This window comes from Solanum pennellii, chromosome 6 (genome assembly GCF_001406875.1).
Source record: "Solanum pennellii chromosome 6, SPENNV200".
In the NCBI taxonomy this organism is placed as follows: domain Eukaryota; kingdom Viridiplantae; phylum Streptophyta; class Magnoliopsida; order Solanales; family Solanaceae; genus Solanum; species Solanum pennellii.
This window is the reverse complement of record NC_028642.1, coordinates 39,608,614-39,626,835: the sequence shown is the minus strand read 5'-3', so window position 1 is coordinate 39,626,835 and position 18,222 is coordinate 39,608,614. Positions and strand designations below refer to the sequence as shown.

General features: G+C 32.3%; 1 protein-coding gene across 1 annotated transcript; it reads right to left on the bottom strand.

The window, feature by feature from the left end:
- Window positions 1-13,571: 13,571 nt before the first annotated feature.
- Window positions 13,572-17,623, bottom strand: LOC107023271 (probable LRR receptor-like serine/threonine-protein kinase IRK). The gene is made up of 3 exons (XM_015223906.2): window positions 16,046-17,623; window positions 15,702-15,891; window positions 13,572-15,218 (listed from the first exon to the last, which is right to left on the bottom strand). The coding sequence occupies exons 1-3, from the start codon at window positions 17,088-17,090 to the stop codon at window positions 13,769-13,771; spliced, it is 2,685 nt and encodes an 894-aa protein (XP_015079392.1). The 5' UTR covers window positions 17,091-17,623; the 3' UTR covers window positions 13,572-13,768.
- Between the last annotated feature and the right edge of the window lie 599 nt (window positions 17,624-18,222).

Genomic DNA, 18,222 nt, shown 5'->3' with positions numbered 1-18,222 from the left:
GCACTCTCGACTTGCTTCATGGATGGCTATTATTTCTGCATGATTTGAAGAAGTGGCTACCAACGTTTGCTTCATTGATCGCAAAGATATTGCCGTGTCTCCACATGTAAATAAATAGCCTATTTGTGATCGAGCTTTATGCGAATCAGATAAATACCCTGCATCTGTGTAACCAATCAGTTCTGACTTGGATTCATTGGAATAGAATAAACCTAATGGTCCCCCGAAGATATCGAAGTATATGTTTAACACCATTTCAATATCTTTTTGTTGGGGAGGAACTGATTCTTGCTAGTAGACTTACTGCAAGGTATCTGGTCGAGTATTGTTAACAAGGTACATTAGTGCCCCGACTGCACTAAGGTAATGAGTTTCATCACCAAGAAGCTCTTCATCATTCTCTTGAGGTCGAAATGGATTTGTATCGATGTCAAGCGATCTTACCACCATTGGAGTACTCACTGGATGTGAGTTATCCATGTAAAAACACTTTAGTATCTTTTCTGTGTACGTTGATTGATGAACAAGTATTTCATTTGACAAATTCTTAATCTGTAGGCCAAGACAAAATTTTGTCTTGCCGAGATCTTTCATTTCAAATTCTTTTTCAGACACTCAACAACTTTTAAAATCTCTTTACGAGTGTCAATGATGTTCAAATCATCAACATACACAGCTATTATAACAAATTCAGACCCCGATCGTTTAATGAAAATGCAAGGACAGATCGGGTCATTTTTGTACCCTTTCTTTAATAAATATTCACTCAGACGATTGTACCACATCCTTCCTGATTGTTTCAATCCATACAGATATTTCTGAAGCTTTATTGAACAAGTTTCTCTTGATCTTTGTATGCTTCAGGCACTTTGAATGCTTCAGGAATTTTCATAAAAATGTTGTGGTCCAATGAGCCATATAGATAGGCTGTGACAACGTCCACTAGACGCATTTCAAGTTTTTCATGAACTGCCAGATTTATGAGATATCTGAAGGTGATTGCATCTACCACTGGAGAATATGTCTCCATATAATCAATGTCAGGTCTTTGAGATAAACCTTGAGCAACGAGTCGGGCCTTATATCTCACGACTTTACCTTTCACATTTCTTTTTCGTACAAAAATCCATTTGTACCCCACTGGCTTGATACCTTCAGGTGTTCGGATTATTGGTCCAAAAATTTTACGTTTTTCTAGTGAAGCCAATTCAGCTTGAATTGCATCCTTTCATTTTGGCCAATCATTTCTCTGTCTACATTCATGAACAGATTTTGGCTCAAAATCTTCATCTTGTTGCATTAAATAGCAACATTATAGGCAAATATGTTGTCAATCACAACATTATTTCGGTTCCACAACTTTCTCGTCGAGACATAATTCATTGAAATTTCATTGTTTTCAGAAGTTTGAACCTCCTCATCATTATGTGTTATGACTTAGGTCTCATCTTGAGAAATTTCTTTCAACCTATGATCATCTTGATCATTTATTCCTTTTCTCTTTCGAGGATTTTTATCCTTGGAACCAATTGGTCTACCACGCTTCAAATGTGGTCTACACTCATTTGCCTTAACAATTTGTTCTATCGCGATATCAACTCGAACTGGAGCATTAACAGCTGTAATATGTGATTTAGTAATCTTGTGAAGATTAGTAAATGCATCTGGTAGTTGATTCTCAATGTTCTGCAAATAAATTATTCTTTGAACTTCTTGCTCACATTGGTTTGTTCGGGGATCCAGATGAGATAGAGATGATGAATTCCAATCTATCTCTTTTCCCAACGACTTATGTTCTCCCCCTAATGTTGGGTATACTGATTCATCAAAATGACAATCAACAAATCTTGCCTTAAATAAATCTCCAGTCATAGGCTCCAAATATTTTAAGATTGATGGAGATTCATACCCAACATATATCCCCAAGCGTCTTTGGGGCCCTATCTTTGTGCGTTGTGATGGAGCAATTGGGACATACACCGCACATCCAAACATTCTAAGATGGGAAATGTTTGGCTCTTGACCAAAAGTCAATTGTAATGGGGATAATTCATGATAATTGATCGGCCTTATGCGCACAAGTGTTGTTGCATGCAAAATAGCATGCCCCCACATAGACACAGATAACTTTGTTCTCATTAGTAATGGTCTAGCTATCAATTGCAGACGTTTAATCAATAATTCTGCTAGACCGTTTTGACTGTGAACATGCGCAACTGGATGTTCAAATGTTATACCAGTAGACATACAATAATCATCAAAATGCCTGAGATGTAAACTCACCAGCATTATCTAGACGGATTGTCTTTATTGTATAGTCTGGGAATTGTGCTTTCAATCTTATTATTTGAGCCAACAATCTCGCAAAGGCCATGTTGCGAGTTGATAAGAAACACATATGTGACCATCTTGCAGAAGCATCTATCAAAACCATATAATATTTATAGGGTCCACATGCAGGTTGAATTGGTCCACAAATCACCCTGTATACGTTCCAGAAACGCAGGGAATTCAACTCCAACCTTAACTGTTGACGGTTTAATGATCAACTTTCCTTGAGAACAAGCAACACAAAAGAATTTCTTTGATTGAAGGATATTTGGGCTCTTTAAGGTGTGCCCATGTGAATTCTCAATGATTTCGCGCATCATATTAAATCCAGGATGGACCAACCGGTCATGCCAAATGATAAAATCATTAAAATTAGTAAACCTTTTGTTTACTACGGCATGTGATTCAACTGTACTTATACTTGTATAGTACAACCCAGAAGAAAGTGGAGTTAATTGTTCATGCACAATTTTCTTCTCTACATTAATTGTAGTAATGTAAAGGTATTCAACCTTTCCTTAATTAGTCGTCTCAACATGATAGCCATTTTGGCGAATAACTTTGAAACATAATAAGTTTCTTTGAGACTTACTACAATATACTGCATTATCAATGTTTAATACTGTCCCTCCAGGTAGTAATAAGGTCGCTCATCCAGAGCCCTCAATTAATTTTGTACTACATGATATTGTGTTGACATATGTCATTTTCATAATCAAATTAGAAAAGTATTTCTTATCTTTTAATATTGTATGCGTTGTAACACTATCAAGAAGGCATACATCTCCATTACTCATCTTGAATCCAACTGACAACTGGGAATTTCTATTAGTTTTTATTGAAATAAAATATATTTAAAGAAGGAAGAAAAAAAATTAACAACGGAAATTTTAATACTTCAACATGAATAACATAATAATTAAAAACACATAAGTAAAATATTATGTAAAATATTAACAGACTTCATTCTCCAGCTGATCAAACATTAGTTTCGATCTCCAAAGAAGTCATCAACTTCCATATGAGTAATGTCACCAAGGCCATCAAAACATCATCTTTTAAAGCCAAATTTGCTTTAACATCCTTATCATATTTCTGAGATGTTCCCGGCTTATCATCATCTTTAAGAGACATATGTGACTTAGCTCGAGCATTGGAAGAGGAAGCACCATTTTTATTTCCTTTATTTTTAAAGGAATTTTGATAGAGCCTTACAAAATGCGCATGTGTGCGACATTCATCCTTCCAATGGTCTTTCATGCCACAACGACGACAATTACTTTTTAAGGGGTTATTTTGAGAACTCTTGTTGTTCTCCCTTTTATTATGACCACCACCTCGACGATTAATGTATTGTCTTTTATATATGTCACGTCTCTGTGCATTATTATAGCCCCGATGATCATATCTTTACTTCAGATTGATCACGTGCTCCCACCACATTTGCGTCCGGTAATGGAGCAGCTCCAGTGGGACGAGCTTCATGATTTTTCATTAAAAGAGCATTATGTTGCTCAGCCACCAAAAGACATGAGATTAGTTCAGAATATTTCTGAAAACCCTTTTCACGATATTGCTGCTGCAATATCACATTTGAGGCATGGAAAGTAGTAAGTGTCTTTTCCAACATGTCCTCGTCTTTTATAGTCTCCCCACATAATTTCAACTGGGAGGTTATACTGAATACAACAGAGTTGTACTCAATTACGGTCTTAAAATCTTGAAATCGTAAATGCATCCACTCATAACGAGCTCTTGGCAACACTGTTGCCTTTAGGTGGTCATATCTCCCCTTTAAATCAGTCCACAATTCAAGTGGATCTTTTATCATCAGATATTCAATCTTCAGGCCCTCATCAAGATGATGACGAAGGAAAATCATAGTCTTCGCCTTATCTTAATTCGATGCTTCATTTCCCTGAGTAATAGTGGCATCAAGACCTTTAGCAGCCAAGTGAATCTCAGCATCGAGTACTTATGAAAGATAATTCTTTCAGAAATATCTAGTGCCACAAACTCAAGTTTGGATAAATTCGACATAATGAAATAATGAGAGAATATGTGAATTAAATAAAATTATTTATATAATACCTTTGCAATTAGCAACTTCGTGCTGATAAAGTATTGTAAAGAAAGCTCAGAGTATAAGAAGAAAAAGACAAGAAGTATAAGATAGAGGAGAGAATTTTTCTTATTATTGAAGTGTGTCTTCCAAATGGTGAGTGATTCTCTATTTATAGTGTTGAGATATCACTCCAAAAGTCATCTAATTAATAGATACATAGTTATCTTGGAAGTTCTTATCACTTTGGAAGCACTATATATGAACTCATTTAATAGTGGATAAATCTAATGGATAATTCAAATATACTATACAATGAATTTACAACAGAAAATAAAATTATAAATATTATTTGAGAAAGGTAACAACACAAAAAGTGATTATAATTGAGAACATTACATCATCATCTACTCTATCATCATCATTGATTTTTATATTTATTATTAGAACCTGTTTGGATTAGCTAAAAAGCTGGTCAAACTTACTTAAAAATTGATTTTTTATTTATTTAAGTGTTCCACAATTCTCAAAGTGACTTATTTTTAAGTTTAAAAAAAAATTATTTTAAGCCAAAAGTTAAAAGCTGGAGAAGGTGTGTTTTTTATTTTTAGCTTAAAAGCTCTTTTAAGTTGACTAAATATTTTACCTTTTTGCCCTTATTTCTTTTATTTTTATTATTATTATTATTAGTAGTAGTAGTTGTAGTATTAATATTTTATTATTTTATTATTATTATTATATATTATTATTATATTATTATTATTATTATTTTCATATTATTTTATTATTATATATTATTATTATTATTATTATATATTATATATTATATATTATTATTTATTCTATTACTCTTTATTATTATTATATATTATTATTATTATATATTATATATTATTATTATTATTCATTTCATATTATTTTATTATTATTATTATTATTATTTATTATTTATTATTTATTATTATTATTTTATTATTATTATATATTATTATTATTATTAAATTAATCAACTTTTATCATGTTAACAACTTTTAAGGGTACTTCAGACATTTTGATTAAAAAAAGTGTTTACCAACACTTATTTGTCAAACACATCAACAATTTTTTTTTAACTTTAGCACTTTTATCCAAACACATAACTACTTATTTTAAAAATAAGTTCCAGTACTTTCAAAAGTACTTTTTAAAAACTATTTTTAAGCCCATCAAAATGGGCTCTTAGTCTTCTGGGACTTTTAAAAAAAAAGTGACAATAAGCTTTCAAAATAAATAGGTGGTGACATAAGTCTTAAGTATTGGGTGTAGGTGACAATTACGTGATTAATAATTAAGGATTGTGGAGTTGCCCTCAGGTTTATAAGTTGACAGTTTGGTCCATCGATTAAATGAAGGGTAAAAGGGTAAATTGACTAAAATCTAATTTAATCAATTTTGGTGGAAATTAAAATTGGGGGAAGCCAACAGCAAGCTGTATCAAAAGGGCAAATAAAATATTTTCCCCCAACTCTCGTCATATTTTTTTCTTCCTCTTCTTCTTCTTCGTCGTTCTTGCTTGCTTGCTTCTCTTTCTTCTCATTCTCTTTATCTTTTTCTTCTTCTTTTAGTACATTATTGGCCTTGGTTGCTAGTCCTTGAGCTTTCTTCTTTTCTTCTTCTTGAATCAGATTTAACTAATTTAATCAATTGATTAGATTTTGGTTGCTCTTAATTGAAATTACTTCATAAATGATTAGGGTCACACACCATTGTTTTGATATGTAAAATTAATAATTCTTTGAAATCATTCACCACCATTTGGGCACCTGCAACTTTTTCAATAATTTGCATTCGCATTTCCAACAGATAGTTATATGTTGCAACAATTGACTATTGAAACAAATTATTGCCATATGTAGCAAAAGAAATGTTATTTGAATAGTAACAGACTTGACAGATGTTACAACATATAACTTACACAAGCTGCAACATATAAGCTAGACATGTAGCAACATATGACTAGCATGTCACAATCGACATGATAGTTATATAATACCATTGTAAATCATTGTTTTAAGTGTTATATCAAATTTTTATTGCTTAATTATGGTTTAAAGTAATAAAATTTTGTCCAATTTGACATTTTTTCATCCCTAAAGTGCTCAATTTATCGATTAAGTCATCCTTGAAGTGACATATGTGGCAACAAATGCACGTTCTGTTGGAAAAATTGCAACAGAAATGTCATATGTGGCAACATATGCACGTTCTGTTTGGAAAATTGCAACAGAAATGTCATATGTGGCAACATATATATATCATAAAATGATCTTTTGGGGGTTAATTCAATTAAATTGTCACCTAATTCAACATGTAACCCTTATATACAGTCCTATAACATGTCTAAGTACAAAATTATGATCTAACACAACAACCTTCATAAATTCTATCAATTATTTTTACAAAGACTACCATTTACTACTAGTTCATCATACAATGACCAAGTAACTACATATGATAATTATATGATACCCTTGTAAATCATTGTTTCAAGTGTTATATCTTATTTTTATATCTTAATTATGGTTTAAAGTACTAAAATTTTGTCCAAGTTGACATTTTTTCATTCCTAAATCGCTAAATTTATCGATTAAGTCATCCTTGAAGTGACATATGTGGCAACATATGCACGTTCTGTTGGGAAAATTGCAACATAAATGTCATATGTGGCAACATATGTATATCATAAAATAATCTTTTGGGGTTAAGTCAATTAAATTGTCACCTAATTCAACATGTAACACTAATATATAGTCTTATAACATGTCTAAGTACAAAATTATGGTCTAATATAACAACCTTAATCAATTCTATCAATTATTTTTACAAGGACTATCATTTACCATTAGTTCATCATACAATGATCAAGTAACTACATATGATAGTTATATAACACCCTTATAAATCGTTTTTTGAAGTGTTATAACCTATTTTTATTGCTTAATTATGTTCCAAAGTACTAAAATTTGATCCAATTTGATATTTTTTCATTCATAAATCGTTCAATTTATCGATTAACCCATTCTTAAAGTGACATATGTGGCAACATATGCATGTTCTGTTGGAAAAATTGCAACAGAAATGTCATATGTGACAACATATGTATATCATAAAATGGTCTTTGAAAGGCTAATTCAATTAAATTGTCAGATAATTCAACATGTAACACTAATATATAGTCCTACAACATGTTTAAGTACAAAATTATAGTATAATATAACAACCTTTCTCAATTCTATCAATTATTTTTTTAAAGATTATCACATCACTAGTTCATCATACAATGATCAAGTAACTTCATATGATAGTTATATAACATCGTTGTACATCGTTGTTCCAAGTGTTATAGCATATTTTTATTGCTTAATTATGGTCCAAAGTACTAAATTTGATTGAATTTGACATTTTTTTTATTCATAAATCGCTCAATTATCGATTAAGTCAACCTTGAAGTGACATATATGACAACATATGCACGTTTTATTGGAAAAATTGCAACAGATATGTCATATATGACAACATGTACATCTTAAAATCTACTTTTTACGAGATAATATTTCAAAAGGAATAACAACCTAACCATCCTACAAACAAATAAGTGATAAAAATCACTAAAAAATCTTGATTTAATATCAATAACTATTATATTTTATATTAGAAGATATCAACGATAAACTAGAAATGATGAGGGCAACAACGCTTTGTTGTAGAAGAAAATCACAACATATTATCACTGATGTTGTGAAAAACATAACAACAATTTGAATTATAAAGAAATAATGGAACGAGAGAAAGGAAAGAGAGAAAAGAAAACGAAAATTAGTAAAAATAAATTAAATTTAAAATATGAAACGAAACGATCTCTTTATACCTTTTTATTTTTTTTAATTCTTTTTGATAATTCATAGTGTGACATCTGTTGCCATATATCTTTCTGTTGGGGTAAATGCAGATAATTTTATAGCTTTTTTTACAACAAATGTTATATATGTTGTCACAAACACCACATTGGTAACAATAAAATGTTGACACATATCTCCTTTCTGTGACATATGTTGCCACATATCTTTTTTCTGTGACATATGTTGCCACATATCTTCTTTCTGTGACATATGTTGCCACATATCTTTTTTATGTGACATATGTTGTCACATATCTTCTTTCTGTGACATATGTTGCCACATATGTACCTGCTGTTGCAACACATAAAATTTCTGTCGCAACATATAGATCTTATGTAGTTACAGATGAATCATATGTTGACAGAAATGTACAGATTATTGCAACATTTGAATATTATGTGGCAACAGATGACCATTTTGTTGACATGAAGTGAGATGTTACAACATATGATAACTATTTGAATATGCACCAACATATCACTAAAATGTTACAACATACGCTAAATATTTCAACAAATGAAATATATTTTGGACGCCTGAACAACACTATATTTCTAAAATCATATCAACAAAATGGCCACAAAAAGAACAACAACAGCTACAAAAAATCACTTTTCACTAAATGATAACAATACATATACATTTCCTCAAAATAAGGATTTTTTTGAGTTGACTGATTTTCTTTCAAAAATAATAAATAATACACACCATTAAGTCGATTATTCAATTTTACATCTACAGAACGTTTTATTGTTTATTAATCCAAGAAAAAAACTTCATAAATTGTAAAATATTTTTAAAAAGTAACTTACCCATTTCTAGTCGAACACGATTACAGTTAAGAAAGATGGGAGAGTAATGAAGGACTGGAGAGGAAAAGTAACGAATGGAGAGAAAGAGTAACGACGGATTTCCGAATTTCTAAGGAAGAAAATAAGAGAGAAGAGAGGAGGGAAGATGAAAAGATTTTTCTTTTTAAATGATTTGGTTTGAATTATAAAAGTGTGCTTTTCTGTATCTTATAAAAGATTAGAAAGTTTTAAAAATATTAATTTGAACCCATATTTACATAATTACATTTTAAAGAGAATTTGACCAGCTCATGGTCAATCTGTCACCAAAAACAAAAACGAGACTTATGTGACACCTTTCTCTTAATTTTCTCTAGTCTTTTCCATCGTCAATTAATATTTGCATTGACTTTTATTTATATATTTCGAAGAAAAGAGATAAAATGAGCAAGAGCAATGACCAAGAATAAATAGAAATGTTTCTTGAACATAGTGTTATAGAATAGATATTAATTTGAGGCATAACTATAATGAAGAAAATGTTATAAAATCAAACTCATAAGAATATAATCATAAAGAGAAGAAGACAAGAGAAGTAGATAGAAGAAGGAGAATTTTCTTCTTATTCAAGTGTATGTAAGTCTCATATGTATATCATACAATAGTGAATGAACAATCCTATTTATAGAGTGAGAAATCACTCCAAAAGTCACCATATTAAGTATCATAATAAATAGATACATTCTTATCCAAAAAGGTTCATGAACCTAGTGAATATGGATGGTTGTTCATGTACCAACTTTATGAACTATCCACTCATTCAATGGATTTATAACAGAAAATTATTTATGATAGTGTCATTTTTTATGAGTTGTCTTCTTATATTTTTTTTTATAAAAAAAATCACTATAATATGATAGCACCAAAGTATAAATATCATTACACCATGATTAAAAAGCATGATTTACAGTAAAAATATTTTTTAAGATAACAAAAATCAAATTTAACACCCGAGGCATACATTTTGTATACTCGAGAGGCTGAAACTTACGCTTTTGTCACTGAAGCTTACGCTTGAAATTTACGGCATACGACCTATAAATCTAGGTAAAAATGATCTTGGGCCTATATCAATTTCAAAAACTAGGTTATGGGGCGAGGATTGACCAAGTCTATGTAAGGAAATTATCAGTCTATTTTCCAACCAAAGTGAGACTTTTACCACTCTAACACTCCTATTCACGCCTAACTCTGGCTAGAGCGTAGAGCAGAAGCCCATGGAATGAATCTGACGCTGATACCATGTAAAGAGGAATCCTGAGTCTAATCCAGCTCAAAAAGCTGGCTTATGAGGAGAGAACTGTTCAAATCCATATAAGGAGACTATCAATATATTTCTTAATTACCAATGTAGAGTCTTTACTCATCCTTAACATCCATGTCTTTTATTTGCCTCTTAAAATACTTTTAATACGTCCCACCAGTCTAATACTCGCTCCAAAACTCGTTCCAAAAGTACCTTTCAAAAAAATTGACCGTAAAAAGATAACCCTAATTCTTACTCGTACAAATTTTAGTCAGTCTTCATGAATTTATAGGAATATAGAAGCAATTAAACAACTTATTAAAAATGTTTAATTAAAAATCCTAATAATAATACAAAAGAGGTTAGGTTAATCTTGGGCCCAACACCATTCATGAGAGCTGTGCATGCCAGATGTACAATTTCAAGACAACTCATTTTAGTTATCTAAAGTCTAAATCACATGGCTTTAGTACACTTTTTGTAAGATCATCATAATCAAACATAATTAATTAATATTATTATATTACCAAACCATCCTCTTCTTTCTTCTTTTTCTTTTTCCTTGATACAAAAAAGAACAAATTTGATCGTTCATCATTTGAACATGTTAACACTTCTAGAGTTATTTCTTATGAACACTATTTAATCTAATTATAGTTGTGCAGAGTTGAAAAGTCTAAAGCCTACAGAAAATTAATTATCTTTGTAGCCTTGTTAGCTTATTATATAGTACTCTCTTAGTTTAATAAAGAATGATCTAATTTAATTTGGTACGAAGTTTAAAAAAAATAAAGAAACTTTTGATCATGTGATTCTAAATTAAAGTTATGTCAAATGTACAAGATTGCCCTTTAATCTTGTGGCATTAAACATGTTATATGGAAAGTTGTTATCAAAAAATTTAAAAGGTCATTCTTTTTTAAACAGACTAAAAAGGAAAGGAGGTCATTCTTTTTTAAACGGAGGGAGTATATGATTTTAGTTACAACGTAGTCGACTTGCGAGTAAGTTGGTTTTGTCGATTCTTTCATTATGTCTAATTGATATAATCACGGTAAGAAAACTGTGAATTACATAAGAATTTTCTTGGGAATTAGTATGGAAATTTGTAGGAAAGTAAGTTTCCTACGAATTTTCATATTAATCCTCATAAAATTTTCCAGCTAATTCACAATTTTCTTTTAGTGAATTATTATCTTACTGATTCAAATTATTTTGTTTCAGCATTTCATTATGACAATCTTATCAGCTATCGTTATTCTCTTTCGATTTGTTGCAGCAACTAGCTTGATTAAAATAAAATACCAAATGTCAATTGTCTCCCCTAATTTAATTTGGGGCATGACAAACTTTAAATATAGAGATTGCACTAGTGGTTGAAGATAAAGACACACAAACATGTGCTAGGTCTTGCTTTTATATTTGATTAAAAAAATATTAATATTATTGTATTGAAGCACAGATACTTCCAACTACTAAACAGATGTGAAGAACACCAAAGAGAAAACATAATGAGTTTCAACAACTGAAAAATGACTAATTACTAAAAACCAAAACTTTGCATTTAAATAGATAATATAGTTGGTACTAGAACCTAAAGACAGGCCATAATTAGTATCAAAAAAATAAAGTAATTACAAAGCATCATATTCTCAATTAATTTATTCCCCCTCTCCAACAACATTATACATCACTATTTAATGATGGATATGCTTTAATCGCAAAATTGAAGGGTTCATTTGCCCTTAATTAAATAAAAAATTGCTCAGTTTTATTTTTGTCTGAACTCTGTTGGAGTACTATATATTATAATAATAATAATAATAATAATAATCAGTTGGTTGTATTGATTGCTTTGAAGTGGGAGCTAAGTATCTTTGAGGCCCTCAGACTATCTATTCACTTTTTGACTTGGCCAATGTATTTGCCTCAGCCTCACTCTGTCATGTTTGGTAAAGTGCTTCACAAACTAAAACATATCTGACTATCCTCTCAAATAAATTATTGTTTTTCTTGGTTTTTTATTATAATCCAAATTAAATTCAACTTGCGCAGAATTTATTTGGTATGATGCTGCTAATAGTATTTTCTTTTGTATTCAAGATTCGAGGATTCATTTGCAGTGACGTTCTCAACATGATATTTTTTATATTCAGAATTCAAACTTAAAATATTTTATTAAGAATGAAGTAGTTCACTACTACATCACAACCAATATTGGTGTATTAAATTTATTTTTTCTAAACATAACTTGGGTTTAAGGTAATTTTCCATATACTTTTTCTATTTAATGGAATAAAATTATTTACTGTGTGTCGTAGGGGTACTAAAAGACTGTTTTGTCCACAACTAATTGGACACGTAGTTTAAAATGACATCTTTACTTAGATCAGGATATCAATAATTATAGCGAAATAGTAACAACAAGTTACTTCCTTCTTTTCAATTTGCTAGTCAGATTTTAATTTGATAAAAAAATTTAAGAGAGTACAAAAAGACTTTTAAATTATGTACTTTTAAATTAAAGATATGTAAAATATATTAAAATATTCTTTAATTTTATAATATTAAATATATCATATAAAAAATAAATTTAAGAGAATCGTCAAAGAAAAATATTTTTTATTAAAGCATATTATAAAATAAAATAAAATAAACAAATTCAAAAATTGGAGTAGTCCCTTTATTAAAGGTGATGTCACATCAAAGTTTTAATTCAATTAACTAAGCAAAAGTAAAGTTGACTGCATAAAAGTTGCAACAATTATTTAAAACTATGAGTTCCTAGCCTTGCATTACATTGTAGTCTTGCTGTCCTGAGAAGTCACATTCCTACAGACAGACGTGCACAAAATTAAGGCATTAGTGATTGTCTCATGTCTGAACATTTTGTCTTAAAATGCACTTACTGGAACATCACTTTCAAAAATTTGAAACTTGGAAATCTATACAATCTTGCATTCATTTCAATAAACAGGAACAGGTTGACGAAAAAACCAGAATCAGACTGTTAAAGGAAATGCCAAGAAGGCGGCTCTAAGTCATATACGACCCATTAAAATTCAATAGGTACAAGTCTGAATTAATGTATGGGAGAGAAATACACGGACAACTTTAAGAACCACAGACGACTCAAGCCCAAAGAAGATAGAAGAGAGTATTAATAAGTGGCATAGAGAAGCAATTAACAAATGATGTAATTCAAAGGATGGATTTTTATAGCAATTAAGAGCAAAATATTCTACAACAACAAATTCCAACTTCTCTGAATAAATGAACTGAATTCTTCTTCGCCAGGATGAGACGTTTATCTTACAATCTGTGTTTATCTAGTGAAACATCATACAAGTTCATCCTGGCCTTCTGAAGGATATCGAATTAGCTCCAAAATGTTAACTACTTCTCCCATATCAGGCCGGTTTGATGGAACTTGTGATGTGCAGATTAATCCTAACTTCATCACAGGAATCACCTCATCTGCTGGAAACTTTCCTTGCAGCCTTGCATCTATACAGTCTTCTACCCTGCCTTCTTCTAATGCTCCACGTACCATGTCACACAGTACTACCACGTCGTCTTCCATATACTCAACTGGCCTCTTTCCAGTGACTACCTCCAGAACAAGAACTCCAAATCCATACACATCACACTTCTCGTTTATCTTCACAGTTTTGCATGCAAATTCAGGTGCCATGTAACCGAGTGCACTCTGAATTTTGCTACTCAAGACATATCGATCAAGCATGGGTAATAGTCTTGCTAACCCATAATCTGCAACTTTAGGCTCACCTGAGCTATCAATTAGGACATTGCTGGACTTTAGGTTGTAGTGGATTACATTCATTTGGTGCAAGTGAGCCAAGCTTTTTCCTGTCCCGATAATGATGTTGAACCGTTCATTCCATGAGAGGAAACACCCACCAGATCCTTCATGGAGATGCTTGTACAAATTCCCACCAGCCACAAATTCATATATAAGTAACTGTAAAGATGGTGTCCAATAATAACCTTCAAGGGTGACCAGATTATGGTGACGGACTTTTCCCAATTTCTTAACCTCCCTCTCAAAATCTTCCTGAGACTTAACAAGACTGGAGACGGTAAGCTTCTTAATGGCCACTGGATGCCCATCCCCAAGAACAGTGCGGTACACTGCTCCAAAACCACCTCGCCCAAGCTCACAATCTTTGTTAAGCAGAGCATGTGCCCCTGTGCTGAAGTCGGGATCACCAGAAAACATGACAAGCTTACCAGAATTCGCATCCGTGGATGGAGAATGGCTAAAATCATCTCCACCAGAAAATGTAAGGGCTGCAGCAGCAGAGCGAGGTGCCGCTGACCGAACGCGAATATTGAGAACAGTAATGGCAATCACACCAACAAAAATAACAGCAGCTGCACCAATAGCAATGAGGGCAGAGATGCTTAGGATTTTCTTCTCATGGCGAATACTCTGAGGGACAGTGTTGGGAGAAGAATCAGTGGAGTTGGGATTCAGAACAATTGGCTTGGGCATGACTGTAGAACATGACCTATTGACAGCAGCCCCACATAGAGATGGGTTTGCTGACACAGAATAAGGAGAAATGGTATTAAAAAAACCACTAGAAGGTAGTTCGCCTTGTAGCTGGTTGTGTGAAATGTTGAATAAAGAGAGATGGCCAAGATCTCCAAGCTGCTTTGGCAAGACTCCAGTTAATTTGTTAAAGGATAAGTCGACACTTTGAAGGTCAGTCAGTTTTGCTAGGGCTTCAGGTACAGGACCAGTTAGACTGTTATGTGATAAAGACCTGCCACGTTGATTGAAGTAAAACATTAACTAATTGTAGCAAAAAAATTGTATTCAGGTAATACCAGGCAAAACATAATGGATATAAATAGATGATAGATCACGAAGGCATTGAGAGCCTATGTAAGATATTACTGTCATAATCACTCAAATTACTCGACACACTTTAGCACATCATCATGAATATTACTCTGTAACTAGCTTTTATAATAGAAGCTGATAATACCATTTTATTGCCATTGCAAATTATAAACTCTACAAGATTACTAGAGCCACTAAATTTCAGCTGAAAATGATTGAGAATATCAAGCATGGTTTCGTTTTCGAATTTGCCTCTTAACACAATATTTCCTGGCCTGAAAACTATAGAGAACATAAACATCAGATACCACTATAGTATCCTCTAAAAATCTTCAAGCAGAGAAAGGCAATGTCCGACAGGCGACAGCAAATTAATGAAACATAAAGAGATTCAAGAACTTACAACGACACCAATGAAGAACAATAGCCAATTGAACTAGGAATTTCTCCAGTCAAGGAATTTTTATCCAGACTAAGTTCCATGAGAGATTTTGCTCCTCCAATTTCCACAGGGACAATACCATATAAGAGATTTTCACTCAAATCAAGAATATTCAAGGATTTCAACTGGCCGACTGTCTTAGGAATGGTGCCTGCAAGTGAAGTTTCAGAGAGTTAATTAAATTACACCAGATAAGAGTTGTGTAGCAATGAAGCTAAAGCATTATTTAGAGTGGCAGTTAATTTTATTCATGGAAAACATAACCTGCATTAATTGCAAATTAAATTCCCAAGTAGGAAGCTTACCCGCCAAAGAGTTATGACTAACATCCAATTCCAGAAGCTTAACACAACTGCTCAAGGACTCAGGCAAGCTTCCAGAAATCCTGTTCCGCGACACCTTTAATACTTTCAGTGACTCAAGTTCCCCTATTGAAGTTGGAATGTGACCAGAGAAGTAGTTCTCAGACAAGTCAAGAATCTGAAGGCTTTTCATTTCTCCAATCCATTCAGGTACAATGCCCACAAAAGCATTACGTCTCAAAATGAACTCACTACACAAGCTAAGCTTCTGCATTGTGCTTGGAAGCTCTCCAGAGAGTGAATTTTCACTTAAATCAATTGACCTCAAAAGCAAGCAACCTCCAATTTCATCTGGAATTTCACCCATGAACTTATTTCTCCCCAAGTTCAATGCTCTCAAATTACTCAGACCCTGAATGTCTACTGGAATTTCGCCGTTCAACAAATTGTTAGACAAATCAAGAGACCTTAGTCCATTCAAAGACCAAATTCCAGAAGGCACCAACCCTGAAAACTGATTTGAAGATAGATTAAGGGACGCAAGTGTAACACAAGAGCTTAAACTTTCTGGGATCTGCCCTGAAATTTTGTTGTTAGCTAAAGAAATTGATCTAAGCGGCCCACATTGTTGAAAGTAATCACCAGGAATGTTACCAGATAAGTTGTTTTCACTCAAGTCAAGAAACTTGAGATAAGCAAGTTGAGCAAGACTAACACTAATGCTACCTGTAAGATTGTTCTTTGCTAGTGAAAGCCTGTGAAGAAACTGCAAGCGTAAAAGGCCTCTGCTTATCCTTCCAGATAAACCAAACCCGTCAAGAACAACTTCAGTCACCCTATTGGATCTGGAGTTACAGTTGATTCCATCCCAGTTACAAGGAGTATCATCCTCTTCATTCCAAGATTTCAGCTTTTTATATGGATCTTGAATGTCCGATTTGAACACAATTAATCCCAGTACATCATCATTCAAAGATGGGTTCAAAGCTTCCACAAACACCGCCTCCACCAACAGAAACAAAAACACAATAACAAACACCTTTCTCATTTCCAAACCAATGTTGCTTATAATTCCATTGACAAGGTCAGCTGAAGACAATGTTGAGGCCCTACTTGTGTTCAAGACAAAAAATCAACTTCCAAAATAGGAGTATGGGTCCAGTGGTGAAAAATTCAACCCAAAACCCTAGAATTCTAAAATACAGCTGAAACTGGGAAAAGTTTGTGGATATCTGCTAAAAGAGTAAACTTTAAAAGACCCAAACGGAGAACAGACAAATAAAAAACGCATAAAACCTACGAATTCACTTGAAGAAAAAAAAAACAGCTCGGTTGAAGTTCAATTTAGCGAGAAAGAGAAGTTTCAACCTCCAAACTAAAAGCAGAACAAAATGTGCTGAGATCTTTTCGGGAAAGAAACCACCGGCGCCGGATACTTGTCCTTATCCAAAAATGGAATTAAGACAAAAATCCACCGGAGGGAGAATGAGTTTTCCGGCGACGGCGAGTCAGTGAAACATTAATTATAGCTCTCTCTCTCTCTCTCTCTCTCTCTCTCTCCCTCTGGTGTGAGTGGGAGACAGAGAGACTTTATTAACGGGAAAAAGAAGGAAAAAGGAGAAATTGAGAAGAAGAGGGAGGGATGACACGTGGCAATGTATAATAGGCTGTTTTTAGTCTGATGTCGATTACACGTATACATTATCAGGTGACTGAACAGTGATAATGCTTCAACTTTTAGAAAGAAAAAAAGGGAAAATTAACAAGGTGGGACCCACATGAAATAAAAAGAAATTCACTAAAATAGAAGTAGGTTAATAATAAATAAAGTGGAGAACTTAATAGTAGGAGTATAAAATATGTTTTGTTCACAATGTTTAATTAACTTCTTAGTAAGTTTTAATAAACGAGTAAAAGGAGGAGAATATATTTTGCAGGTTTATGGCAAGTGGCAAATAGTTTTTTTTTTTAAGTGTGTATTTAATAGTTTATGTTTGTCAAAAAAATAACAATTTTTAGTCAATATTAATTAAATTCTTATGAGATTCTACATAGATTTGATGGAAACTATTTTTAGGAAAAAAAAAATTAGTGGAAACTCATATTTAGAATTACATTGTTTTAAATAACTTTTTCTATTTTACTTTATTTTTAGAATTTGTGATAAATCTTTTAAGTGT